Genomic DNA, 21,309 nt, shown 5'->3' on the forward strand with positions numbered 1-21,309 from the left:
GGTAGAGCTCTTCCTGCCTAGCATGCCCATGGCCTGGATGGGGTTCTGTCATCAGTACGCAAGAGCAGCTGCACATTGAGATCAACTACCATCAGTGAAGCATGCCTCTCTGGCTAAGTCCGTGAGCGCCATTACAGGGTTAGCAGGAAGAAGATTGCTCTGAATGGGCAGTACCATCTCTGGAGCTGGGGATCTAGCATATATAAAAGGGGAAGGGAAAGCTAGCAAAACCAGGCTTTTTTGTTGTTGTTGTTGTTGTTGTTGTTGTTTTTTCCAGGACAGTGTTTCTCTATGAAACAGTCCTAGCTGTCTTGGAACTCACTCTGTAGACCAGGCTGACCTCGAACTTGGAGATAAGCGCTCCTCTGCCTGGGATTAAAGGCGTGCACCACCACCTGGCCCTCTTCTACTTCTTACCCACCATATTTCCCTTGCCAGGAGGAAAGGAATTCTCTGAAACTGTTGAGCTAAAATCTTGTCAGTTTATTTCAGCAACAAAATTTCTGAGTAACACTATACATTTCTGAGAGAATTCTGAAAGCTGTCGGTAGACAGTTTATGGAAATGACTTACAAAGGCTGGTTGCAATAGGGCTCGTCTGCAACCCCAACGCCCAGGGGGCTAAAACAGGAGAATCATGGCTTCTAAGCTAGCCTGTGCTATATAACAAAGCCTCTCAAACACCAGAGGGAACAAGTCTATTGCAAAGTTGTCCTCTCTTCCTGGAAGATGTAAATCTATTCCTTCAGCTGGTGGCTTCCAGTACACTCAAGACTTTCATGGCTGGGGCTTGTGAACACTATAAACTAGTTCAAAGTTTAAAATCACCATGAGTATGAGTTCATGTGGAATATCTGGGGGCAGTGTGAGTGCTTCCTCAGTTTGAACTTCCTCAGGCACCAACACAGCCTCTCAGCTGACACTGAAGCCCAAGAGGCATAAGGGTACAAACCTGTAATCTCAGCAGTCGGCAGGTCAGGAGGCCCAAGCACTATATGGTCTACAAAGTCCCCATCTCACAAAATTCCTAACTTCCAGACACACTGTGGGTTAAAGGGCTATTGGGCCTTCAGTTCCTCCGCTGTGGCCCCCTTTTGTGCCTGGCTTCCTACATTCTCCCTGTCCTCCTTAAATAGCTCCCCAGCTTTTAAACTTGAAAGCATCCTTCAGCCCATGTATACAGGTTATCATGGAAGCCCTGTTTCTTTTATTTGGGTCGTTCCGTCTCTAGTTTTTCATTATTTGGGGGAGAGGGGAGGGAAACGGGAACATTTGACTTGAGGTAGCAGTAGCTTTTACTTGTACTATGAGTTAAGTGTATGCAGTCCTGCTACATCATCAGAGCCCAGCTATAGGCCCACAGGCCCGTCCTGAGCACTGTCAGATGGCGTAAGATCAATATGCAGGTGATGTACTACTTAGCAGAGATCCTAGTTCAGCCCTCCTGTCTAATCCAACCATATCAACTACGAGATCAACTAGCTCTACCAGTCATTTCAGCTACGGAGAAACTACAGCCAAAACAAGAGTTCTGCAGGGTAGCTGGTCCCCAGGTCAAGGAGCAACCCTAGGCACGTAAGGATAGACAGACTCTATGGTCATCTCTCACCCACAGCAGGACCTAAGTGCTGTTAAAATCCTTCTGTCTCCTGCCACTTAACAAGAAATGTCTACCTAGGGACTGATCTTAAATGTTACAAGGAGCTAGCAGGTTTCTGAGTTCTGTTAGGCTATACCAATCAAAGAGGCCTACATTTGTCCAGATCAAAAGCTTTCAAAACTCATGTGCACAAGAGCCTCAGCTTAGGACCTGGGGGCTGGCAGAGTCGGGCAGAGTCAGACCCTTAGCGCTGTGGAGAGCGATGGAGTCGCCCTTCGTTGTCAGTCAGGAATGAGGGCGCAGCGATGCTCCCACCTAGCTGCTGTCTATCCCGACGCTGCAGAGATGGCAGCTGCCTGCGCAGGAGGCCTTCGGGCCTCCTACTACCGATTCATGGATAAAGTGGAGTTGTTGCTGCCGGAGAATTGAGGCTGCTATACAACCACCCGGCAGGCGCCAGGTTTTTTTTTTTTCTGGGCTCCAGTAATAAAATGGGGATTGGTGTGTGGATTAACTGACATGGCCAGACCTGCAGAGAAACTCAGCACAGTTCAGTTCACCATGCTGATGGCTACAGGGTCTATTTGGTCACGGTACTCACTTGTAATTATACCCCAAAATTGGAGTTTGTTCACTGTTAATTTCTTTGTGGGGTCAGCAGGAGCCTCTCAGCTGTTTCGTACTTGGAGATATAATCAAGAACTCAAAGCTAAAGGAATCCAGTAGGAGTTCCTGATCACCTGAAACATCCAGATATAAACAAAAACACTGGAACCCAGTTTATTTAATTATTGATAAGGTGATGCTAACTGTCCTGATAACATTCGAAAAGAATGAAAAAGAATCTAACTGTAGTTTATAGCTAGCACTTGACTCCACAGAAAAATAAAGCAAACTTTTAATAAGTCTCTTACATATGATTCAAGGAACGTACCTATGAATAGCACTAACATTGCTTTCTACCACTTGTCCATAATAAATCTTACTTGATCATTAAAAAAAAAAAAAGAGCCTCAGCTTAGATAATGTTCATTGTTTTGTTTTCTGTTCTACACACTGGGCTTTCGGCCACCACACTTCAGAAGAAACAGTTCTGCTGTAAAATTGGGGAAACCCCATGCTGACCTTTTGCTGTCTATACATGAGAGTTCATTTCTTCATTACTTTAACTCATCTATTTGCTTGTAAGGTAGAGAAGGAAACAACCAGAATCTTATTTTAAAATATAGTCTTTACTAAGTTAATTGCAACATTAGCTCATTTCTTAGGCAATTTTTGAAAGAGCAAATACATAGAAATACCTTGAGATCCTCTTCTTTGGGCAAGATATGAATTTGGGATCCCTGGCCTTGGAAAGCCATCATGTCTGTCACATCACCTCACGTTACTCTAACCAGGACCTTGATCTCCCCAAGACCATCCTGTCTTCGGTCTGGTATTAAGGTTATATACACGTTTATAATTACTAGTCTAAATGAGGTTCTAGGCATTCCAACTGTTTTTTGAGACAAGGTATATGTAGCCCTGGCTATCCTGGAACATACCATGTAGATCAGGCTAGTATGTAACTCAAGAGATTCACCTGCCTGTGCCTCCCAAGTGCTGGGATTAAAGGCTTATGCCATCCTGCTATACTCCCTAGAGCAGGGAGTGGTTCTCAACTTTGCTAAAGCTGCGGCCCTTTAATACAGTTCCTCATGTTGTGGTGACACCCAGCCATAACATTTTTGTTACTACTTCCTAACTGTAATTCTGCTACTGCTACTAATTGTAATGTAAATTGTTGGGGAATATTATTTTTAGGTGTAAGTTTTGTTTATGCTGCATTTAACTCTGTGAAGAAGTGTTGCTGTCTAAAGCACCTGATGGTCCTAATAAAGAGATGAACAGCCAATAGCAAGGCAGGAGCAAGGACAGGTGGGGCTGGCAGGCAGAGAGTATGAGAGAAATCTGGGAGAAGAGGCAACAAGAGAACAAGGAGAGGACACCAGGGTCAGCCACCCACAGAGTAAGAAAGAAAATAAGACATACAGAAGAAAGATAAAAGGCCAAGGCAAAAGGTAGTGGGGAAAAGCTGGCTAGAAACAAACCAAGCTATGGTCAGGCATTTATAACTAAGAATAAACAAGCATTCATGTGGGATTTACTTGGGAGCTGAGTGGTGGGCCCTCCAAAAGCCAAAAAAGTAAAACATCACACACCAGTAAATATTTAATATGCAACCCATGTGAAAGGGTCATTTGATCCCCAAAGGGGTCATGTCCCACAGACTAAGAATCATTGCTCTAGACTGTTAACTTTATATTGCACTTCTTCACATTAGGGACCATGGTTTGGTTGTATGGGGATGGTTCCCTCTTTCCTCCAAGGGAAATGCCAGATCTGAATAAGCCATTAACAGCGGGCTTGACAAAGGTCTGACTCAAGTGCTTTGGTAGCTACAGAAAGACATTCCTGACCAAGAGCGTCTTTCAAACACTAAGGAAAGAAACACACCAAGCCACTTAAAGATAATTTATGTACATTTATGGCTTTATACAATTATAGTAAAGATTGTTCTTGTATCTGTTAAGTACATCATCATCAGGCACTTCTCAGATAGTATCGGAACAGGACCATGGAATCTGCACGGTTACTCAGTCAGGTGGTAACATGTGGGAGGGTGTGACTATCCTGATGAAACTTACATGGCTAACGCTGGCTGCAGCGCCAGGCTGCTCTGTGTGCATCAACCATGATGCACATGACACTGAATGATCACTCCCCAGTTGAAGCCGGAGACAATTTTCATTTAAGATCAGTTAACTTTTTAAGAGCTGTTAACTAAGAATTCCAAGGTGTTTTTTTGGGGGGAGGGGGGCATATATTCAGCAGTTGAACAAGTTCAAATTGTACACCTTTGGGGAAAGATTTCCATTTTAAGTATCTTTATCCCTTCTTGTTATATTCCAGGATTTGCAGTATTTGGTAATTAATTTAGACTCAGTTTGTCCAAATAGAACTCTCCATGTCATACATTTATCACTCAAATATATTCCATACATCTGCATTATGGGAACAATACATCTTTATATTTAAAATATCCGAATAGCTCTATAATACAATATGCTTTGAATAACAGTACAAACCAAAGGAAATAAATCAACCAAGGCTGCATAGGTGAAATCATTTCACAAAGCAATCATGTACAATAATATACCAGGTACTCTAGAAAGTGAGCATTCGTACAGAAAAGGACTCCCAGAGGCCACACAATGTTTGCTTTTAAGAGACACAAATTCTTTCCTGGACTTCACTGTACACCAGAAAACTACACATGATTCACTCACGTTATGATCTTAACATTAAAAAAGCTGGGGGCTGAGATTTATGCAGCTTCAGGAGGAAGACACACCTCCAAGTCACTCAGCAGCGTCGGCAAGTCTACCACTGATTATTACGGTTGTAGTCGCCTCTGTGTTGAATGATTAAATGCAGAGGCTCTTTCTGCAATGAAGAAATGGCACAGGAAAGAGAAAAAGTGAGACCTAAGTTCTTTGACACCATTGAGTTCTACTCTGACTGGAGGAACTAAGGCTTCTAAATGAGCCCTGTTTTAGAGTGCTGAACCAAGATGATGATCAGAGGTGCAGTAGTCAAAAACAAAACAAAACAAAAACAAAACAAACAAAAAGTCCCAGCGGGAAACTTATGACAAAGCTGGCCAACAGTGAAAATCAGGAATATCTGTTTTCTTGTTAATGTGCACAGAAGAAATACTAAGCAAAAGGGGAGGTAAGTAACACGTTAAAAACCAGCAGATCTGATTTGGGCTTTGTACACAGAACCAGGCCTTCTCAAGGCAAAGAGGAAAGCTGCTGTACACATATTCCTCAATTTGCAGTAGCTTCAGGCACTCAAGAGGACTTGAAAATGTTGATGGCTGGAATGGGAGGCAAAACTAATTTTTCTGGTCTGTCAGTTACAGGTAACGAGAAAGTATTAAAGTTTAATGTTTGAGATACAAGTTAGGCTGCTCAAGGCCAAAAACACCTCAAATTCTTAAGATTTCAAAATAAATGTACACTTACACTGGTTGGCTTTCGAGTTTATTGTCTCAGTTTTTAACTAGTTCTATGCCATGTGGTAGCCACTATCTGTAGTTAGGAATACAAAGCACTACATGAATCACTCAAGTCCTGTTTTCAAACGTCCTCCTTAGGTGTATACTGTTTAGAGCCAGAGAACAGGGACGGAGACTGAGAAGTGACATGATTCTTTCCAACCTGGATAAAAACCAAGAGCTCAGATGATGAGGAAAACCCCAGCTAGACAAAGGAATGTCATTCTAGGCGAAGTTCTCCTTTCCTGGCCCATGGGCAGGAGGCTTCCCTGAAGGAACAAGGCATCAATCTGCTGTGGCCTCCCCTCGGGAACTGTGACAATGTGACACAGGGCATCTGTTTGGAAGGGCCTCCCCGGAGCAGCCATAAGAACGTGACATGGGACATCCATCTCAAGACTTGCTGCTATGCGCTGCACACAATTCACTGGGTAATAGGAGCAAGTAAAAGTTCTTTAAAATACACACATAAAAACATATTAAATTCTTCTAAATACAAAACACAAAGTATCTGTAAATATACATCACTTTCCTGCTCAAACAGGGCCAGAAACATTGCGTATGCAAGTACTAATTACAATGATTTAGGATTAGTCAGAAACATCATCAAGTAGCATCCCAAAGTGTACAAACCAGTGAAGCATGTATAAAATTAGTACTAATCCAGTTAGAAATACAAAGTGAAAATTATGAATGCTGCCCCCAAATACCTTTGATTTCACAAATTTACAAGCAGACAATGTAACAAAGTAGACTCTAGTTTTAAGAAAACATTACAGTTCAATATCTATTCCAAAAATGATCAAGTCCTAACAATAACATCAAAAGTCATTTATCTGGAAATTAGAACCATTTTAAGGTGTTTGTACAAATTTGCAAATAACAAAATAAACAACAACAAAAATAATAGAAAAGACCTGTACAAAGCTGGCACTTAATCTTATTCTGCCCCAAAGTTTCACAAGTCCACTTATTCAGCAGATTGATCACAGGCTACTTGTTTCTCCACGAATCCTGTGGTAAGATGATAAGTCATTCAGCAGAGGTGCAGAGTGGAGATCTTAGTTTGTGATTCATCACTTTCGCAGAACACAGGTAGTACAAAGCAAAGTTTATCAAGACATCAGACCATCACAGTATTACAAAAGAGTATAAACTTTCCTTGGACCAAGTAGATATTAAAAACACACACACACACACAAGTACAATTCTGTGTCTACTGCATATATACAAAACTTGAAAGCACGCCAGGATCTGAGTCTTTTCTGCAATTACATGGTGTAGTGAGTTTGGCACATCATTGCAATGGTTCCCAGCGGCACAGTCCTTATCTGCAGGAGCACATAACCTGCAAGCGCAGGGCAAACATCCTGTACAGGAAAGTGGCTCTGCTGCCAAGTCTGATGAAAGGAAAAAAAGGATTTTTTTTTTTAAACCAAGAAAACTAAAAGGAGGGTGAAGGGCATCTTTGGACTGCTTCTCTCAGTTCCATCTGTCAGACACTCTGCAGTACTTTTAAACGTAGCCTAAGGGGGAAAAACACACACAATGAAAATACAGTCAAATTCAATTCAATTGTATTTAACCAATAAAGTAACAGGCACACTTAGGGGTGAGGGAAGCTTCAGCTTTCTCAAACAGCTCCAACATCATTAGACAGGGGGAATTTCCTCATTATTAAAAAAGGGGGGACCTTTGACATCTGATTTGTAACAAACTTGTTCATTTATTCAAGAGCTGGTAAAAAGAATGCAGACATCGACAAGTGAAAAGAAAATACAAGCTATCAAAGGAATCTGCACTGTATTTTAGCCTCAGAAGGAAAACTGCTAAGCTGGGATGGTGGTGGAGGATGATACATATGCTTCCCGGCATGCACAGTTAGGTGACGTTAGAAAAAAAGCCCAACACGATCCCAGGGAGTAGTTCTGCTGGAGTGCTGTCCTGGGTTAGAGCCCCAGCACCACACAGCCCAGGTATGTGGAGATGTCCAGATACAGAAGACGCTGTCTTTATTTTTAAAGAGTCTAACCATGAACACATGGGTAACTGTGTCCCTCTTTCAAAAAGGCCTTTAGATACCAGAGGGAATGAACTTACCTGCTCACTAACTCTTAGCCTGACACCCAGCTGTGTGTCGTAGTCTTGACGCTGTGTGGGAAGCTTTGGTTGGGCAACACATTATCAAAGTTAAAATCCAAGGTATCTCCATCCATGAGGTCATTCCGAATGATGGACTCCATGTCACAGTCCAAGTGCTCAATGAGCACTCCATCCAAGTCACTTGGCAGCTTCTCCTGGTGGAGGACGCCCACCCTCCCATAGCCGTTGCAGCAGCTCACGGAGGAGTAGCCCCCCGGGGCACTCATCTGCATGGGGTGGGACAGAGGCACTTGTAACGGTGTCTTCACAGCGGTCAAGCGGTTCATGGCAGGTGTGTGAGGCATGGGGTTCACCCCGTGGGGCAGGGCACGTCCATTGACTGAAGATGTTTGCTGTGAATGTCCAGGGTGGGTGTGGGAACTGGGGTTCATCATTTTGTTATGAGATGCCTGGCTTCCATAGGCTGGCATGACTGAATTAGGGCCCATCATCACATTCTGGCCCAGGACCCGAATGTTGGGCTGGGCTACTCCAGGATCAACTGGTGACATAATGTCACTGTGGGGAGGAGAGTCAGAAGTCAACAGCTCTTTTAAGAGTCCTGGTGCACAGTTATACTGGTTCAGTCCTCCATAACTGGATTTGCTGTCCTGAAGAGTCTGCATGGGCATCTGGGGCAAGGAGCTCATGCTGGACTGGCCATACGTATACTTTGAGTAGTTTGGGCTGGGTGAATTCAGACTGGTGTTTGGTGGTGCAAACGAATAGCAAGGTGTCTGCTGCATCATGCTGCCAGGCGAAGACTGGGTTGATACAGTTAAAGGCGTTGGGGATGACAGAAGATTGAGATTATCCAAAAGGTTTTCCATGTTTTCAGGATTGCTGATTTCAGACAGACTGGGCAGAGTGGAAGCCATCTTTGCAGCAGAAGGCGGATATACCAGAGAATGCACATCCCCATCTCCTAGGTCATCCTGTTCCGTCATGATGGGAGAAAGCCTCCCACTGATGGTACTAGCATTTGAGCTAGTTCGAGGACGAAACGTGCTCCAGTTATCAAAGTCGTCATTGCTGTGGGACCCAGGGCTTGCAGGCCATTTAGAAAATTGAGACCCAGGGCTGTCCCCAGGACCCTCCTGCCCGGACTGGAGGGATGCTTTTTTCTTGGCAGCTCGACCCCGGCTCTTAGCAAATTTACTGTTGTTGTCCATGGACGCAGCTCTTCTCCGAGGGGATTTTCCACTCTTGCCTCCCTCTGGGTTGAGCATCCACCAAGAACTTTTTCCAGTTCCTTCATTCTGTACACGGATAAACTTACTGTGAAGGGACAGGTTATGACGAATTGAATTCTGTAAAGCAAAACAGTATGTTAGAAGGATGGCACTCGCCGCTTGGAAAACATACTGTTCCACATGATTATCACATAGTTCCAATCTGAACAGCCTAACAGTTCTTTACTTGTGAGGAGGGCAAATGTACCACAGTACTTATGCCGGAGCACGTATGTGTGGAGGGCAGAGGTCAACTTCACAGTCTCTTCTCGTCTGCCACCTTTACATGAGTTCTGAGGATCAACGCAGGTCATGAGCTAGGCTTGTGCCACAGGTGCCTCACCAACTGAGCCACACCACTGGCTCTCAACAGTAGAAATAAACTCACTATAAAGGACCTCAAATTGGTGTACAAGAAATAGCGTTTTTCTTTAAAACATAATTATGTCTTTAATTAATTAAACACAATTGTATTTTCCTTTATACAGATCAGCTACATTTCTTTTATATATCGTTTCCAAACCTATCTCAAAAACAAAGCCCTTTCCAATTTTTTTTTTCCAATTACAAAGTGAGATATTTTATATCACTGGGCCGACAGGATCACAGAATGGGGAGAGAAAGCATGATCTATCCCTTCCCTGCTCAGGAACCATATTGCAGACAGACATTCAGCAAGCACTTGGGAGGAAAAGGTAGGAGGACTGTGAATCTGAAGCCAGTGAGCTTCCTCACGAGGCCCATTCCAAAAAACAAACAAAAACCCAAATAATTAAGACCTCAATTCATTTATACCTTGAGTCTTTGTATCAGACAAGTAAAAATAAATATAAAGAAAACAGTTATTCTCTTGAGAAAGTTAACTTTTAAGCTTTCTGCCCCAGCCCCGTCGCTAACTGTTCACCTAGCAGTCCGATGAGGTCCTGAGAGAGCTAATCCCAAATCCAGGAACAGGACTCTGGACACCTCACAATCTTCAGAGCAGAGCTATGCACATGGCTACCCACTTTTTGGCCTTCTCTGCCAACTGAGTGCAAGGCTTAGCTGCCCAAATACTCTGTGGCCCCTCTTGGACCACAAAAAGACTCTAACTAGATTTGTGGTCACCCGAGGAGGCAGCCACAATGCCCACATCCTCATGCTGTTGACCGGGAATGAAGGTGCTCATGTGCCAACCATTGTGCCTGAGCAGAACAATACAGGGGCAGACTTCCACATGACCCCGACACATTCACGTCTTTTCTCAACAAGAAAAGGAAAACAAAAGGAATATAGTGGCAACCTTACTTTCTAAAGACAAAAGTCAGAGAGAGGCCCAAGAGAGCTTAGAAACCCACACTTAAAACGCATTCTGCACTACATTCCCCCCGAGGATTGCAACACAGCAGCTGTGTGTCAAGTGCTCTGCCAGGGTGCATGGCCTAATAGGAGCTTTCTGGTTGGATGCCAGGCAGATATGTAGGTATGTGGCGGTGGTAGTCAGTCAGTCTCTGCTCACACTTCATTCTATACTCCTACTTGGGATCTCTCCCAACTCTAGAGCCTGTTAATGAGGGGACAGGTGCTGAACTCCAAACCTCTCCCAGAGAGATTAAGGGATACATTTCTTTCATGTTGTATCTCAATACCATAACTTTCAAAAACCTTGCTGCCCCAATCCTCCCTGTCATCCTCTCCCCCACCCCATCACCCTGAGTTAGCTTTGGCTGCCACGACCACCAACACTAGTGACCAAAATTCCCAATTCCTCCTTCAAAGCAGAAGTATGCCTGGGGTGGGCTGGAAAGCAGCCAGCTCTGTAAACCTGCATTCCGCAATGCCGTCTACATGCTGGAAGTTTGGGCATTAGCACAATATTCCATCATGACAATTTCATTCTCTGAACACAATAGGCACACAGATAAGCTCTGATGAAACCTCTGGAGGAGAGGAAGCTTGACTCCTGTCCAGTCACATTTAGTTAATAACAAAGGAGTATGGGGGAGGAGATCTTCCCAGAGATCAGCTTCCTGACTGCCTGCAACTAACGGTGGGGGGTGGGGGTGGGGCCACAAAGCTCCATAACACCCAGGGCAGGACGATCATGCCAGACCATGGCAAGCACATGTGAGGGAGGGGCATTCTCAACAGGACTGAAGAAGACATAATAATAATAAAATCTTCAAAAAAAAAAAAAAGTTTAAAAACAGTTCACTAACTTCTGGGTGAGTTCTGCTTGGACTTATTTTTTTGCTTTTGTTTTGGTCATAGCAATCCTTTACTTATCAAAATATCACACTACATATTTTTCTGAGGACATTTTAGGTCACTCTGAGCAACAGAACTGTACACTAGCTTTGCCAACAATTACCCCCTTCCCCCAACAGGAAAAAAGTTTGCTCTGCAGGGCTTGTTACATAAATTCCTGTTTTTCATGCAGCCAGTGGGACATTAAAGAAGGGGCAGGGTTTGGGGAGGTGCTGTGCCCACAGTTCTCTGCTGAGCTGCCTGCAACCCTCAGAGCTGAGACCGTGTGCTCTCAACACTGTCACGGTGAGAACCACGGATAGCACACCCACCCAAACCCTGGTTCTCCACGACACCATTAGACGGCTACGGCAGGCCATCTCCTCTGTATTAGCCAGTCTGCTAGCTTTCGGGGCACACTCAAGTCTCAGCCACATTCCTGGTGCTACCCGCGTGGCTGAACACTGCATGCAGCACAAGACATCACAAGGAAGTCTGACACAACAAGCTCTGGCAATAAGGTAGACAGAGACCCTGGTGGACTCTGATGCTCAACCTGTTCTGCTCTTGAGTATTTCCCCTACACCCTACAGACCAGACTTCAAGTCCCTAAACACAGGAAGATTAAATTTAAGTTTGTAATCAAAGTCTTGAGTAGATGTTCTGCACAGAAGATGAATTCAATAAACCTTTGTTGACCGACACCCCAGAAACATTACAGGGATGCGATGTCTCGCTGTTATCTCTTAGGCATCCACTCACAGCTCATAGTACGGGGCTTTGTTTCTGCTAGAGCAGGAAAGGCTGCAGGAAGGAAGGAAGACACAGGCCACCCTCCAGAGATTTTGTGAAGGGAAAGGAACAAGTAGGGAGTCATTTGACAACCCAGCAGGTGCCTTCCAAAGAACTGTCTAGGAGCAGCAAACTCCCCCTCAGCTCTATCTCAAGGACAGTCCAACCCATCAAACAAGGTAGTGCATATGAAGATGCTTGTCTCCATCCAAACAAATGAAGTTTACGCTACTAGGATAAGAGCATCTTTAGACTAATACGTTTTATACTTGTTTATATTATATATACATATCATATAATCTATTTTTCCCACTAATACAAGGCATTTATATATTATTTACTGGAAATAGTAACTCATGTTGAGAAAGGTTATGGTGGTCTTTAGACATTTCTACAGTACTTGTTGGTCCCCCAGGTCTGTGCTGAAAAAATTGCCCAGCCCTCTGAGTACCAGTTACACTTAAATTCCAAACTTTCTTACTGTTCACAACTGTTACAGATACCCAGCAAGTCTCCATCTCCTCCTCCTGCTTCCTCTCTTACACTGTCTCTTCCTACGCTTCCCAAGTGAAAACAAACTAAATTCCAAAAGCAGCAAAACTCACGATTCAGAGTTCCCATCTGAGTTACTAATAAAATGACTTTAAATTGTCTAGTGTGCTTGCAAATGAGAAAGAAGTCATGTGACATTTGCTCAACAGTTTGTGTGTATGTATGTGCATGTCTATCAATATAAATTGTCAACAATGTACACATAATTGGACTCAAAAATATGTCACAATGGAAGATTTGCTATGGACAGTTAATCCATGCCTTTCCATAAAGATGATCTCATTTCCCAGAGCCCTCTCCTCACCTGAACACTGCTTAAACCATTATCTGTCTACACAAATGTCTTGGCACTAGTCTGGTGATCCCAAAGCTGTTAAACTCATGGTCCTCAAAGTGCTAACACAAGTTAAAAGTGTTAACACAAGTCACCTGGTCTACACTCTCAATGACCCTCTTATAGGCCATCCAACATGTAACTGGAGATTACCAAACTGCTGTGGATTCACATTTTCCTCTAAACTGCTTTATCTGGCTTCAAATTATTCCAGAGTAAGGAGAACTATTTTCAGGTAGTCTTCCACCGAGCAAAGGATGTGGGAGATTCTGCTGTCATGTAAGTGAGGGGACTCATGGGTATCGTGGGAAGCCTCCTGCATTTGGGGAATGCCTGATGAGGTAGAACCAGAGGTGCTGGCCCTGGAATTAGTCTGAACTGGGCAACCCCGGGTCAGTCAGTGGTCTCAGTGAACACTGGCTCTTAACATCTGTCGGTAGCCCATGGCAATCAGAGGACTACCTGATATATATATATATATATATATATATATATATATATATATATATATATATATATATATCAGAGTGGGCTAGTGTGCATAGAAAGGGCTTGAAATATCACTTTATACAAAGTGAGGGAAATAAACTGGCTACTTTGTTATAGGAAGTAAAGGAATATATAAACAGGAATTTTTAAGCCACCACGAATGGTTCCAACTTGATTAAGCCATTCATCACAAACTTCCTGTTTAACAGGCTTCCTCAGGCTTGTTTCCATGTCCTCACAGCTGAACTGCAATCCTTGGGTTTTACTCCTCCTTACAAAGATTGCAGATTTAATTCTGGTAGTGTTTAGCATATTTTGGTGTCTTTGGCAGCTTATATCAGAATGCCAACAAGATTGCTCCAGGAAAGGGAAGACAGGCTAGTTGACAAACCAAAGATCATAACTGAGATAGTAACTATGAAAATTATGCTTTTCCTTAAATACCGATCCTTAGGATTACTTTACGGTACCTACCACAACTGTGGACGGCAACTTGTGGCTTCTTAAAACTGTCTGTACTGCAAAAGTCTGTACGGAGTGGAATAGAGTAAATCCTGCACGAGTGAATTCCTGGGTCAATGTGTACTTTGACATGGAGATGGTCAAAACCAATTGGCCCATGGGAAATGGCAAGTTCTTTCTCTGGAAGAATTCTCTATCCCTACCAATTTTCTAAACAAGGCCTCATTTACATTAAAAAATTTAAGCTGTACAGAAGATGGCCTCACTGTCAAACAACATCACTGCTCCCCAGGAGTGAAACCTAAGGTACTAAAGGAAAGATGTGACAGAAAATGGCTTGAGCCATCCCATGCTAATGTGGAAGAAAGGGTATGCTTACAGGATAACCTCCCCAAAGTGTAGAGACCTGGGACTGGGAAACAACTCCACAGTTCTATTTCTGAGATGTCTGGTAATCATACTCTAGAGACAAATCCAGTCATGTAGAGCTTGGTCACATATTAATAATTCCCTTTCCTATGAGGGGTACCGCTCCAATCACCTGGAGTCCCAGTGGGCTCCATTCAATTATTCAGGGTGATCTATAGTCCTACAATTTAAGTATCATTTAATTTATCACATGGATTAACAATAAGTATGTGTGAATAAGGCTCCTTCAAATAAAACCAGATAAAACTGTAAATTGATTTGGGCCCACCTTCTGGTTGACTAGATTCAATAATGATAGCAAGGATATTATGGTGCAATTGTATCGACACATCCTAAAATACAAAAGATTATCTCTCTTGCTAATATTACAAAAACAATTGATGAGCTTTCGGTCTTTAATTCCTTTCACCTGTAAAACATTCCTTTTGTTTTCGTTGCTACACAGTTAGTGTTATGCCCCCCCCTTACCATCTTTATAGCCTAGTGAGAAGCGTTGAGGTGAACCTGCCCTTGATGAAGGGTGAAGATTGATCCTGAATATTTAAGAAATAGGGAAGGGGATGGGGATTGTAGCGAGCACAGGAAGCCCTGAATTAGTAAAATCCTAACCAAATGTGTATTTCAACATGAGCACAGCCTGTCAAGGACTCCATCATCACCCATATGGGCAAGGCAGAAGAGTAATGACAAAGGTTTTCTTGAAGTCTGAACATGAGTGTTAATGAACTAACACTCATCAGTGTGAGCGCAGGTGATCAACTGTGACTTCCTGCTCCTGGGGAGTGGGGGATGTTACAGCCTGAGATTGTTCTTCCAGAGACTTCCTACCCAGACTAGTTATCCCTCCTCCCGTGCTATACCTAATCAACATGCTCAAGCTCCAGGGGCCTGGCAGTGGTAAAATTAGGAACCCCACCTGATCCGGTGTCATTGCTCGTGCGTGTGTATGCGTGTCCGTGTGTGTCCTTTCTTCATCCCCATTGCCCCAGGCAGGGTTCTGCGGCCCAAGCTGTGTGGGACATGGCAAAGGACTTGACATCTATTTTAAAACCCTGACCATTTAACCTCAGAGAACAAACTTTTAGAGCCCCTAAGAGCATGAAGGGATGGAGAATTCGAGAACATACAAGGGCAAATTACAAATGAGTGAGTCTGTTCTAACTATTAAGAAACAAAGATGGAAAGTAGAGGTACCACAACCTTAAAAAGCAGAGAACAAAGCTCTGAAACAAGAAATAAAGAAGTCCATGGCTTACCAGCTCGTTAGTCAACAGATCTATTCCATACTAAAATCTCATTTACTATTTAAGAAAAAGTGCTCTAGAATGGAACTTTTTAAAGAAAATGTACCAAATAATATTAATTCTGACAAGTTTTTGATTCTTGGAAGTAGTAATTTTTAATAAATGGTGTTTCACCTTTACCATAAAATTTAACTATGTCCCACAGGACAGGACAGCCTATTATTAATGAAATTACTTTTATGAAAAAACAAACTTTTAACATTCATATTGTGAAATGACTCGGTGGGTAAAGTGCTTACTGTATAGCATGAGGACCTGAGTTTGAATCCCCAGAACCACATACACCTAGACACAGCAGCACATGCATCTGCAAACCCAGTGGGAAGATGAGAACAGAGACAAGAGAATCCCCCAGAGGCTGGTGGGCCCGCCACCCTGGCCATGTGCGGTAGAACACTAAGGGCCTGTCTCCAATAAGGTAAAGACCAGCATCCAAGCTTGACGACCACAAGCATGCCTTGATAGGTAGATACCACATCACACAGAGATTTAAGAGAGAAAGGGAAATGAAATACCTCCAAAGACAGGGGAGAGCAGCTCTTTCAGATGCATCTTCCCCTCCAGCCCAACCACGGGCCATTTATCTTGATCACAGCTCATCTACAACCTCTGTCAACCACTGAACAAACTACGTGACACTCTACAGGCTCTGGTCTAAATGCCACAAAATCTGACTAGGCCAGCTATATACAGTGTTGCCCTAATTAATAAGGTCCCAATGGTAGATATAGCTAAAATCTTATTCTCCCATAATCTACCATTGTTATTATTTTAAAAGAATCTACAAATGTTTCAAAAGGAAGCTCACTCTCCTGGGATTAATTCCATTTCCTTATACCATGCAGGTGTTCCTCAGAGTCCTTAAACCTCAGTCAGAGAGACACAGAGTCCAATATTATCAAGTACACAGCACTCACCCATAATTCCCCTCCTCTGGTAACCAAAGAACTCATCCTTCCTAAAACTTCTACAAAAGTTTTATGTATATGAGTGTTTTGCCTGCATGTACATCTGTGTGTGTGTGTATGTGCCTGGTATGCAGAGTGTGGAAGGGGGTGGTGAATCCTGGAACTAACTGATGGGTGTTGAGATGCCACGTGGGTGCTGGGAATGAAACCCAGGTCATCTGTCAGAGCAGCAAGTGCCCCTAACCACTGAGCGTCTCTCTAGCCCCAAAGCATTCCCTTAAAAGACTGCTCACAATGCAAACCCTTTCTGCTGCTCTTTGGAAACAGCTGTTTAAACAGACAAGGCCCCACCACAGGAGAGTATTAAGAGGAATCTCATTTGCCGGTAAAGTGATTCTGCTGTTTCCTAATGAAAATCTTTGTCTATTTTACAGGCCATACCATTTTTTTTCTTAATCTAAAATGGTTCTATAAACACACAGCATTAAAATGTAATTAAGTACTTTATCTATTTGGCTACAAGAATTAAAAAACAAAAAAACAAAATAAAAATCTAAACCAAGTAGCACATTAGGACCTATTTCCTCCCGATAAAGAACTTTAATTGAATATAAAAGTAAGTGCAGAGTAGATGTTTAGATCAACTTTAAGGGTTTTCAAAAGTTTAAAGACTAAAGTAAACTTTGCTAGAGTTACAGCATTTATTCTTCTAACATCTACAAGTATAATGAACTGCGCATTTTTTGTAATATAATAGTTTCTTGTGAAGCTCATAGAGAACCTTGTCACTAGCTTGTCTATCCTGGCAACAAAGGCTCATGCTTGCTAAGTAGTCACTGCTGGGGTAATAATACCTTCACCCCAAATTCCTAATATTTGTCTCTAATTAGATACTGAAATATTGCACTGGCTGACCCAACATTAACAGAACTACAGGACCATCACTAAGTCCCATCACATGCCCAAGCCAGGTTGTTCCCAGACTTCCCACTGACAGAGGGCCAGCAGGCCTTTGGTGTAACAGCCTCACCCTTCACCCTTCCTTCGAAGACAGTCTCCCCAGAGCTGCTGCTACCTTAGCAGCCCTATGTGCAAACAAATGTTTCCAAGATGCTGTTCTATTAAGGTTCCTGAAGGCCATCAGGCACCATGACCCCTCAAACTCTCCAGCGCCCACCTGAAAGCCACGCCTCCCAGTCACAGTTTTGCTTCTTCTTAGACCCAGTGTCTGCCCCACACTGAACAACCACGCTGTGAGTGCAGTCTACCTCTGAGAGCACAACTAAAGCACAAAGGAGCAACTAGAGGCGCAGCAGGTCAAGCATATCAGCTCCCGGGCGGGAGAAAGGTGCTTTACGTGCTTACTCAAGACGTTCTGAGGAGTGAAGACTGGGAAGACTCTTCCTATGGTATGCCCTAGGGCCAGGTACAGATGACCCAGGGCTGTCAAAGTCAGAGAAGTCAAGGAGGATGAACCATACAGAGGATCCATTTGCTGCACTGCGGGGGTACCCCTGCAAGTCTCACCACCGGGGCAGGTTTTCTTACATGTGACCTTTAGCCTTATAGCTTGAAAAGTGTCTTCTTTGAAAAAGTTGGTATTATCATCATGAATTAAGAGTACAAGATTATGGGATGTCACCGTGTATATTAACCATACTCCATGGCAGGTGCCATGCACAGAAGATGACTCCAGACAGGGACAAGGCATAGAGTTCCACACAACCTGATCCTCAGTGGTAGTACACTTCAAAGTATTCCGTGCTGTTTTACTCCACAGTGTTCAGTGTTACTGAGTTAATTTCCTCCAAGTTGTCTTTGTATGATTCTTCCCTACTCTGGAAAGCATCCTTGGTTTCGAGAATGCTGGTGCAGCCTGTGTGAAGAGCTTAGGCTCCTGGCACAATTGTCACTCTCAGAACTTGGGAACTGAAAATGATGTAGTTCTATGTTCCATCAGCCTTTACCTCTCGTCTTCTGATTTAGGAGACTTGGCTCTGCTCTCCGTTACCGATCCTCCAATCTAAGATGGTAAAATACTGGAGTGGGAACTATTTGTTGAAAACCAATTTAAAAGCCTCCCTCCATGAAGTCTGTTTTTCAACATTTTATTCAACATTCTCAACATCTGGCAACACACAAACTCAATTCTTCTATTTTGATGGTTTATCTTTGTTTCTTGAGGTCATTATCTAGGATTGACCAAATCTTTCAGGTGTTTTTGAACAGCTTAAAGGAAATTAAGGGGAAATGATGCCTTATAAGGCAACAATGACTCAATCACGAACACAGACCAACTGACAAGAGATTACTCACTCTTTGTCTGGTAGGTTCATGAAAAGCATCCAAGACCAAGACTAACCCATGGCTGACCTGGACCACTGTTTCGACTGAGACGGACTCTGATTAGTTCCCTAATGTACTCTTGTGAAATGAGATGCTGCAGCCACCTCCAAACATGAGATCTAAACTTCCCCCAAAAAACATTGCTTAAAATTTTGTTTTTATTATGCTAACAGTGTTCTCTTTGCATGTATGCCTGCAGGCCAGGAGAGGGTATGAAGATCTCACTACAGATGGATTTAAGTCACCATGTGGTTGCTGGGAATTGAACTCAGAACCTCTGGAAAACTGGAAAAGCAGTCAGTGCTCTTAACCTCTGATTCATCTCTCCAGACCCCCAAAACATCATTTTAAAGGGCTACTGATTACTCCCATCTGAACTCAACTGTAAAAGCAGGAGATCAGAGGACCCCGCCCACATTCCTTCTTCCACCAGAGGAACCCCGGCCTGTGACATCATTCCTTCCAGTCTTCCACAAAGCAGCTGAGCACTGTGCAACTTTCAGCCACACCTAAAAGGCACAGTTACTATCAAACAAAGAGACGTCAACAAACAGCTCAACTATTCTGCAAATATAGGTCAGCTCCGGGGATAGTTGGGTAGCTGAGGAAGGAGCACTCATCCCATCAGTCCAGGTGTTAGCTGGAGTGCTGGTGCATGTGCAATGCTAATACTGGGCCGGCCTTGGCAGACGATTTCTGAGAATCTCACACCAGTCTCGACTACAGCATATGACCCTTTCTTATAAAACAACAAATTAAAATCTACAACTTTCCATATCCCGGATTTAAAGAACCTGTGAACTTGTAAACCACACAAATTGGAACAACTTCAACTGGCTGAGAAAAAAGTTGGTCCTGGGAAACAGGAATGGCGGACTGATGATGTAAGATTCTGTATTTGCCACCTTGGTTTGTGACTTTAATGGCAAGTAGCATCATTTCTGTTTGGTTTAAAGAAACCTGACTTCAAGATGTAAAGGCAGAGGGAAGAACTGACTCCTGAGAGTTGTCTCTGATCTCCACGTGTGCCATAGCACACACTCCTTTACCATCTTCCCCGCAACTCCCCATTAAAGGACAAGACAATAACTTCAAGGAGAGTTAAATATTAGTATTTCTTAAAAGGTGGCGGTAGTGATGATGGTATGTGGGGGAACGCACTTCAACAACTGCCGCACCAAGTGCACACGATCCATCTTGTTCTGAGTCCACACAGACTACTACTAGGTACAGGACCAAAGCCTGGCAGGTGTCAGGCTACAGTTTGCTCATCTTTACCTAACACACCTGATAAACAGTTCTAGAATGCTGACTGTGCAGACTCATTTAAGTTCCTCTTTGGTACAACATACCAGACCTCCAGGTGTTTTCATTGACACAACAGCTCCAAGCAGCCACTATGTAAATGCATGCTCTGGATTCCCAGAGAGCACTTTTTCTTTATTCATCAGGAGAGATCTCCTGCTCTAGCACTTTCAGGTTACTTCCAACATAGCAGCACACCACAGTCTAACAAGGCATTCTTCAGTGTGTGCTTCACAAACAATGGTTCCTTTGTGGTGAAATGACTTCATCTGAGTAAGTCTATTTGAGGCATGGACTTAAACAAGGACTCAATACCACACGTTTCTTTTTTTAAATAAATTTTCAATAAATTACTTTGTGCTAATTTATATACCAAGCAAAGAAAATGAAACTCCACTATTAATTTAGGCTTTCTGCTACATAGGCACAGAGGACAGATAGGTTAATAAACTGCATGTGTGTGTAAGTACAACCACATAGTACAGCATGCTCTTCTTGGCCTACCCTATTACAAACTAATGTACAGCAGCACACATTTCGGAAAAAACTCATCTAACAGAAAGATGGTAATTGAGGGGTAGAAGACCTAAGCCTATGGGAAATTATGATAAATACATTATGTATGTATCTGAAAATATTATAAATGGACTCACTATATTCATAACCAATCAAAGTGTTTTATGAGATCTAACCCTGACTTTATTTATTTATTTGGTCTTTCGAGACAGGGTGTCTCTATAGCTTTGGAGCCTGTGTCCTGGAACAACCTCTGTGGACCAGGCTGGCCTTGAACTAACAGAGATCCACCTGCCTTCCCAGTGCTGGGATTAAAGACGTGCGCCACCACCGCCTGGCTGACTTTACCTTCTTTGTAGTCATTATTTTGTACAACTTTAAAAAAAAATCTCATGGTTCTGCTTTCTTGCCTAGAATATGTCTTAACTGCCTCACAGTGGTGTGAGGCAATTCCTTCAAAGGCATTTGTGAGGTGTAAGTATGCTCAGGGCAGAAAGGGCACTTGAGTTCAAAGCTTCAGAACTGCTCATGTCCCTTAGTAAAGGGCATACCTGACCTAGGTGCCTAGGA

General features: G+C 43.1%; 1 protein-coding gene and 1 pseudogene across 1 annotated transcript in view; one reads left to right on the forward strand and one right to left on the reverse strand.

The window, feature by feature from the left end:
• The first annotated feature begins 1,945 nt into the window (after positions 1 to 1,945).
• LOC130866073 (mitochondrial pyruvate carrier 2-like) lies at positions 1,946 to 2,349 on the forward strand (annotated as a pseudogene).
• A 512-nt stretch (positions 2,350 to 2,861) lies between these two features.
• Positions 2,862 to 21,309, reverse strand: part of Foxo1 (forkhead box O1) — an 82,498-nt gene continuing 64,050 nt past the window's right edge. Inside the window, exons 2-3 of the mRNA XM_057757025.1 lie at positions 7,803 to 9,154; positions 2,862 to 7,228 (exon numbers count right to left, since the gene is read on the reverse strand). Of these exons, the coding sequence (XP_057613008.1) occupies positions 7,817 to 9,154 (1,338 nt within the window). The 3' untranslated portion in view covers positions 2,862 to 7,228; positions 7,803 to 7,816. The remainder of the gene's footprint in view (positions 7,229 to 7,802; positions 9,155 to 21,309) is intronic.

Source organism: Chionomys nivalis, chromosome 24 (genome assembly GCF_950005125.1).
Source record: "Chionomys nivalis chromosome 24, mChiNiv1.1, whole genome shotgun sequence".
Classification (NCBI taxonomy): Eukaryota; Metazoa; Chordata; class Mammalia; order Rodentia; family Cricetidae; genus Chionomys; species Chionomys nivalis.